Source organism: Trichomycterus rosablanca, chromosome 4 (assembly GCF_030014385.1).
Source record: "Trichomycterus rosablanca isolate fTriRos1 chromosome 4, fTriRos1.hap1, whole genome shotgun sequence".
Lineage (NCBI taxonomy): Eukaryota > Metazoa > Chordata > Actinopteri > Siluriformes > Trichomycteridae > Trichomycterus > Trichomycterus rosablanca.
This window is the reverse complement of record NC_085991.1, coordinates 2,529,850-2,538,160: the sequence shown is the minus strand read 5'-3', so window position 1 is coordinate 2,538,160 and position 8,311 is coordinate 2,529,850. Positions and strand designations below refer to the sequence as shown.

Below are 8,311 nucleotides of genomic sequence, written 5' to 3'. Positions count from 1 at the left end.
GGTCTCAGATTTATAAAAATGAAGTTAAGAGAAAAGCCAGCAGTCGTGTAAAAAAAAAACAGTGGCAGGATGATCCGAAAGCAGCAGGAACAACAGTTACACAGCGAGCGATAAGCATCAAACTACACGTCAATCATCTCCTGACAAATAAGCATTTAGACAAATATGAATGTTCAGATAAAACAGAACAAAAAATACACGTTTTCACATCTGAAGAAGGTTTGGAACCAACAGTGAAACATAGTGGAGGACGCCTATTGTCTTCAAACAGCATTGAGGCTTCGAATTCGAATTTTGGGGTATTAGGGGGTATGGCCCTCCTAATTAATACTTGAACCCCCCAAAAGAGGTAAAAACAACAATTCAAAGGGAGGAGGGGAGGGTATTTTGATAGCTATACTGTAACTTACCGATATATATATATACATATGAAGTTGACCCAAATTGTCTGATTGAGGCTGAACTTACATTTACAGTTTCAGCATTTAGCAGATGCTTTTACCCAAAGTGACTTACAATTATGACTGAACACGATTTTGAGCAATTGAGAGTTAAGGGCCTTGCTCAGGGACCCAACAGTGGCAACTTGGTGGTGGCAGGGCTTGAACCGGGAACCTTCTGATTATTAGTCCAGAACCTTAACCACTGAGCTATCACTGCCCTTCAACGAGAGCAAACATAAAGCCAAACTAACGAGTCTTGCTTCTTGTTTCTTTTTCTTTCTGACTAGAGACGCTTCGAAAACTATCACTAAGGGCAGTGATAGCTCAGTGGTTAAGGTACTGGACTAGTAATCAAAAGGTTGCCGGTTCAAGCCCCACCACCGCCAAGTTGCCACTGTTGGGCCCCTGAGCAAGGACCTTAACTCTCAAATGCTCAAAATTGTGTTCAGTCATAACTGTTAGTCGCTTTGGATAAAAGCGTCTGCTAAATGCCGTAAATGTATAAATGGTTTTAAAATTTCGAGTCCATCAGAGGGAACCTCGCAGCTCGGTGAATTGAAAATGATTTGCCAAGATGAACGGGCCAAACTTGAACCACAGTGCTGCAGAAATGCTCTTTTTCCTGCTCTGCTTTCCTCTCTGATTATTTTTTTAAGAAACGGCATTGAAAAGTGGTGGAATACTTTCCCCCCACGGTATCGTGTATCAGGGTTCTGCCATATCGTCCACCCCTACCAGGCCTTCAGCATTCAGTGCAGGTATCTCGCTCTGTGATTGGCTGCCTGTGGTTTGAAGGGCACCGCTCTGGCCCCGCCCCCTGTGGTTCTCGGAGCTCTCGGTGCGTTCCGTCCTCATTCAGCGTTCCAGCGGCTCAGGCGCGCACACACAGCGCAAATGGCAGCGTTCGTTTACACAGCCGCTTCGGCTCTCTTATTCTGGATTATAAACACAGCATCGGGGGCGCGGGTTTATCCTCCTAATGAAGGTAAGCACGAAGCCGCGGATTATTCCGGGATGGTTGGTCTGGTTTTGATTCGGAAGCGCTTCGGGTTCGGTTCGGGCTTTTCCGCGTCTTGTCGGTGATTTGCGCCGCGCAGATGGAACGCTGAGCTCAGATCCTGAAGTTTTTTTTTCCCCATCATGTTAAACTTACATACAGAGTGTTGGTGTCGCGTTTTGGATCTACCCCGACACTCCAGGATCGGTGCGAATGCTGGACGCATTTGGATGCTGAGGACGGTCTAGACTCTACATGCGCCATGCGCAAAGTTGTTACCTCCAAGCCGTGAACACAGAACTATTTTATTTTGCCCTCGTAGACCTTTAAAAATAAGAAGGATGCACTAGGGTGCATTTAACACGAGGGAATCTGTTTATCTAGTAGGCCAGAACGTCCAGGATAATTCAAATTCTGCTTTTACTTCGGTTAAAATATTCAAAAGCTGTAAATCTGGATGTAAAAGATCCTTATTTATTATAAAATCAGGCTAGTGCATCCAAAATTAGTAATACTTACATATATACAGGGTTATATAAAATAAATAATAAATAAAAACAGGACGACAGAGCAGCATTTCCTCTAATTATAGAAATACAATATTAAAATACTTAAACTAAATACTGAACAATGCGTGGATGCTTACGGACACCTCAGACACCCTTCAAACTTCATGTCGATTTTCCAGGCATAAATAAGTTAATTCTTGCAGGAAATTTGAATGCACAATGACTTTCTATTTGTTGCATTTTGCATAAAATGCTGCATGTGTTAAAACCGACAGGGAATTATCCTGTCCATGACGCACGCATTAGCATATAATAACTTAAAAGGTGTCCCAACTTTTCCTGAACTTTAGTTAAAGCTGTCTGCCCCTAATGGATCATAACCACATAAAAAGAAAATATTTTAAAAGGAATATCAGTACAGGCGCTGTTAGTTGGGATTCTGCACTAGTTGATTTAATGAAGAACTATTTTATCTCCATCTAGGAGTTCTCTAGAAAAAGAAGTACAGCTTTTATAGTTGTAGGAGATCTAAAAATGAAAAAGAAATACTGTACTGTACTAGCTACAGAAGATTTCTAGATATTACCAACAAAATCTGGACTTTGTGGAGCTGTTTTATCCAGGTCTGAAGGATCTTTAATGGAAGATAAGCTGGCAGCTTTATTCTTTATTCTTTATTATTTATAGGAATAGCACATTTATAACTATACTCTAATAATGAGAATAATAAAAAATACAAATACATGCAAAACACATTCAGTTTAACGTCTGTTTAAAATGAGACCGGTGTTTTCTGCACTGTATAGTTTTCTATTGGTTAATAAAATAATAATAATAATAATATAAGTATTATAATAGGTTGTGCAGCCTGAGTTCTGTCTGCCTACAGAATGCGGTTATATAGGCTACAATAAACAGGATCTAAAAATGGTCGTTCTGTTATAGTTTATGTTTAAATATAGGTAGTAATGTTTTATATAGGTAGGCCGAAGCATCCAAAATCTCCAGTGATAAAGTATATGGGAATATGAAGAGTTATCCTTGCAGATAACACTCTATAGTCTGTTCCTAGTCTGTTCTAGTGCTAGAATAAAAAATATAAAACGTTAAGTCAGCTGCACCGGTGCACAGGAGCAGCTACAGATTTATATAATACAGCTCGATGTGTATTTATTTATTTATATTAGATATAAAACTGTATATTAGTCTTATTTCAGTACAACACGGCTCATATACAGCGAAGCAGCTTTGTGTTGATGAATTGGATACCCCTGCTGTATGTGCATGTGGGAAAGTGTGTGTGTGTGTGTTTGTGTGTGTGTGTGTGTGTGTGTGGAAGCAACCTGGGATTTGCATGGATTCCTATGCAAAAGTGGCTCCTTCCGAAATACCTGAACCACAGTAAAATAGTAACAAAGCAGCGATTCCTCACGTGCATGCTGAGTATTTTGCTTGCTGTGCATGTTTAGTAAATGTTGTACTCATCGCTGCGCAGTTTGCGAGGATTTAATATCAACTAATGTTACACGAAAAGCATCATTAATAAAAGAAGCATGACGGACCTCTTTTTGTGTCTAATTTGACTTGTATTTGTTTAACGTTTGAATAGTTTCAATCACTTATTTTAAGCTCTCAATTACGTTCGTGACTAAACTAACATACAGGCTTGAATTTACAAGCCAAAACAAATTTTATACTATCTTGTAGTGAGCGTTTACGGGCCCTCTGGTGGCTTTTCAGCCCTAGGGAGCTGCTTCCATTGTTTATTAGGTAAAAATCCTTAATCGAAGGCTCCAACACTCCAGATATATATTTTTATTTGTTATGTATATCGTGCATTTTATCTTATGTTTGATTATTCAACGTTCCATCGAGCGTGTTTTATAGTCTGGGTTTCTTCTCTGGCGTCTGTTTGTGCAGTGACGTTACTGGACTCCAGGACGGTGCAGGGTGAACTGAAATGGGTCTCCAGTCCAACAGAAGGAGGGGTGAGTCAGTTAAACTGTTCCATACTGCTTCAACCCTCTTCGGTCCACTTCTCTTCTCTCGAACGAGAATTGAAAAATGCCATGGCTCTGTCCCAAATGGTTTTGGACTTCCTAAGCACGTCTGTCACGTCCATCAGGTATGAGATGATGGTTTACAGGCGTTATTTCGTGCCCTGTGTGTTGGATTGAAAGGCGTTTGGGACTCGGCCATTGCTGATACAACACAAGACAAAGTAAAGCTATAAAATATGCCTTGTTTCAACACTCGCTGTCCATTTTATCAGCTCCACTTACCATATAGAAGCACTTTGTAGTTCTACAATTACTGACTGTAGTCCATATGTTTCTCTATATACTTTTTTAACCTGCTTTCATGCTGTTCTTCAATGGTCAGGACCCCCACAGGACCACCACAGAGCAGGTATTATTTAGGTGGTGGATCATTCTCAGCACTGCAGTGACACTGACATGGTGGTGGTGTGTTAGTGTGTGTTGTGCTGGTATGAGTGGATTTTTAAATACCGTGTCCACTCACTGTCCACTCTATTAGACACTCCTACCTAGTCGGTCCACCTTGTAGATGTAAAGTCAGAGACGATCGCTCATCTATTGCTGCTGTTTGAGTCGGTCATCTTCTAGACCTTCATCAGTGGTCACAGGATGCTGCCCATGGGGTGCTGTTGGCTGGATATTTTTGGTCGGTGGATTATTCTCAGTCCAGCGTGGACAGTGAGGTGTTTAAAAACTCCAGCAGCGCTGCTGTGTCTGATCCACTCATACCAGCACAACACACACTAACACACCACCACCATGTCAGTGTCACTGCAGTGCTGAGAATGATCCACCACCTAAATAATACCTGCTCTGTGGTGGTCCTGTGGGGGTCCTGACCATTGAAGAACAGCATGAAAGGGGGCTAACAAAGCATGTTGAGAAACAGATGGACTACAGTCAGTCATTGTAGAACTACAAAGTGCTTCTATATGGTAAGTGGAGCTGATAAAAATGGACAGTGAGTGTATGGAAATTTGGGTCAGAGATTGTATGGCACCCCTGGATCCATAAATGATTTGAGCCCACAACCTTCTGATTGATAGCCAAGAGCTCTTCCCACTAGACCACCATTATAATATGCTACTATATGCTAAAGCTGAAAGTATCCCAATGTAATTTCAATGTGTATATGTGTCTGATTATGTAATTTTTCAAGCTTTTGGCACGCTCTAAGAACGTTAAAACCATTTTCCTAACATGTTTGTAGAGCGATGCGGAAACTATAAATTATTTCGTCATTTTAGCTCCTGAATAAATCAGAAACCGTCCGAAATGATACTGAAAGCTGTAACGTTTTTTATTAGCGCGCTTAACGACCGAGCGAGCATCGTAATTTATGACCAGCTCCACTATTATTTTCCAAAGAATCACATAAATAAGGGGGAATTTCAGACCGATGGATGGATCTCTTAGGTTCTCACTGACCAACGATCCAAACGTTTCTGATAGCTTGAGTAGTAAGTCCTTAAAATCTGTATTATACCTGCTGTAAGACTTCTATCAAAGAGCTCCAGACTCCAGTAGGACCCCTGTTGAAAGGAATCAAACGTAACAAGTCATTGCCCCCGTTAAGCCAGTAGGACTCATAAATAAAACACAAAAAAGCAACAATAGGCACCACAAGCACCACCAGAAACCTCCTATCTACCTTCTATATAAGAACGTTGGTTCTATGTTATGTTTCCGGACGCAGACGTCGCCTGTCCATGAGAAAATTCTCCGCTGGCCCCGGAGTGGCTCTGGAGCCGTAATGGCTTTATTACTGTGACAGCTGGGGTTTTAAAAAAGGACAGAAAGTGCCGTAAATCACCACGAGTTGCTTAGAAGAACCATTTGGTTTTGTCGCCCTCAGCAACACGGCGCAGGAAAATCCACAAGCCTGTCGCCTGCTATAATACGCCTGATTTTAAATAATTCGGAAGTTCATACTATAATATTGGATTTTGCTCCTGTGCAGTATGGAAATGACCACTTTAATGGGGTTGCAAAGCACCCTTAGTTGCTCGATTGGTCAGTCAGAGAAGGTACAACTTGTAATCCGAGCAGTTAAAAGCTTGAGTTTGCTCATGGTCCAGCAGTGGTGGTTGGTGACCTCAAAAGGAAGCAGACCACTAGGAGCCGTCTCCATGCTCCTTCTACGGATCTGATTAAGTCTTTCACTCGGTTCCGCATAAGGTCGACCTGTGAACTCCCGGCGCGTCACACCGCATCCCGTAACAGCTTCCTCGCTCAGATTTGCGTTTTCAAACCCGTTCCTTATCACGCGCCGCCTAACGTCAGCCGGGTCTCCCTGTAGGTTTTGTTTTGAAGGATTAAATAATGGTCAGGCAAAGAGTCTAGTCCCCAGGCAATTTGGCCTCATGCGCGTTTAGCTAAAATGGACACTTGACAACTTGACACGGCCTTGAGTGGTTCCAGATTTTCCCCATCGAGCCCGAGCGTTCTGAAACGTACTCGTTTCCCCAGGAACGTCGAGAGGCCAGAGTGCCTCCAAACAAAAGCTGCGTTCCAAGTAACTCTCTGTGCTTTGAAGGTTAACTTTCCAACGGTTTCGTTCTGATGGGAGATGACGGGATGGAGAAACTTAGCAGATGTGCAATTAAATTCTCATCAGAATCCGTCGGGCTGCAGTCGGTTTACCTGCCGAGACGAGGGCGCGTGTATGAATCTGTCTCTCTCGCTGTCTTTCCACCAGTGGGAGGAGGTCAGCATCATGGACGAGAAGAACACCCCCATCCGGACGTACCAAGTGTGCAACGTGATGGAGCCCAGCCAGAACAACTGGCTCCGGACGGACTGGATCGCCCGCGGCGCCGCCCAGCGCATCTACGTGGAGATCAAGTTCACCCTGCGCGACTGCAACAGCCTCCCGGGCGTCACGGGGACGTGCAAGGAGACCTTCAACCTGTATTACTACGAATCCAACAACGACAAGGAGCGCTACATCCGCGAGAACCAGTTCACCAAGATCGACACCGTGGCCGCCGACGAGAGCTTTACGCAGGTGGATATCGGGGATCGCATCATGAAGCTCAACACCGAAGTGCGGGACGTGGGGATCCTGACACGCAAGGGTTTCTACCTGGCCTTCCAGGACGTCGGCGCCTGCATCGCCTTGGTCTCCGTGCGGATTTTTTACAAGAAGTGTCCCCTCACGGTGCGCAACCTGGCCCAGTTCCCTGACACCACCACGGGTGCGGATACGTCCTCGCTGGTGGAAGTGCGCGGTTCTTGTGTGGACAATTCCGAAGAGAAGGAAGTACCCAAGATGTATTGTGGCGCCGACGGAGAATGGCTGGTGCCCATCGGCAACTGTCTGTGCAACCCGGGATTCGAGGAACGTGCAGGAGCGTGCCAAGGTAAGAACTCCTTTCAAAGAGTTTCGTTTTCTGTGGGGTCTTTTGTTCTTGTCTTAATATCTGTTTCATATGTTGAGGATTAAAGGTGATACCCCCATGGGGGCGGATAATTCACTCAGTGGTTTCGAGACAACCTTGCGTACATGCATCCCTGGACTGCGTTCCTAGTCCACTTAACCAGTAGACGCACGCACAGGTTCCGAGTTTCCAGACGAGAAGCAGAACGTCGTGTTCCGAACGTCCTCGTGTTGTTTTATCTCGACTGGGAAATGTTCGATTGCTAGATTGTTCCGTAACGGACAACTGGACGCTTAGCAGAGCTCGGCCGCTGAGCGATTATACGCCGCTCTGGTCAATATCCCGTCCTGAATGCCTCCCGATGGACTAGTCAGCGAGAAGCGTCGGTGCTAAACGTTCTCGTTCAGGCAGCAGGAGAAGTGTGAAGTACCTAGACTACACGGATTGTACACGAGTAGCTAAGCTAAGGGGGCGCAAACTCTGAGGGGTTTCCCATCGCCCGGGTGAAGCCGGGGTCAGCGAGTGGCGGACGGTTAAGAGTATGCCCCCCCTCCCTTCACCAGCTCTCTTTTACCAGCCTGTAAAAGGCGTCTGGTCCAGGAGAGGGTCAGCGCTTGTGCACGGTTGATGAACGGCGTTGGCGAGTCTACTGAGGGTTATTTATGAGAGCAATCTCAGCGGGCTAATTGCATGACAAATACACAGTGTAATTTAGGGCTCCTCCGGGCTGGGGGGGGGTGTAGCGTCTCTGCAGGAGGTCTCTTAGTGGATGTGTAGCTGAGTGTGTATGTGTGGCTGCTCGAATGCGTTCGGCTTTTGTTGGTGGACGCAACTCGATTCTACTTTGTTGCACCTTTTACATTTTCTCGTTCTTCTCTCACCCCCCCAACAGCTCGGTTTGAGGCCCGTCATTTGAGGTGCTGGAGCCTACCCCAGCTTTTCA

The 8,311-nt window shown here is 44.7% G+C and overlaps 1 protein-coding gene across 2 annotated transcripts in view; it reads left to right on the top strand.

Moving 5' to 3' along the window:
* Window positions 1-1,324: 1,324 nt before the first annotated feature.
* The window catches only part of epha4a (eph receptor A4a), a 52,497-nt gene continuing 45,510 nt past the window's right edge, over window positions 1,325-8,311 (top strand). For both annotated transcript variants that reach the window (XM_062993794.1, XM_062993795.1), the window contains exons 1-3: window positions 1,325-1,428; window positions 3,870-3,937; window positions 6,687-7,350. In XM_062993794.1, coding sequence (XP_062849864.1) covers window positions 1,338-1,428; window positions 3,870-3,937; window positions 6,687-7,350 — 823 coding nt within the window. In that variant the 5' untranslated portion in view covers window positions 1,325-1,337. The remainder of the gene's footprint in view (window positions 1,429-3,869; window positions 3,938-6,686; window positions 7,351-8,311) is intronic.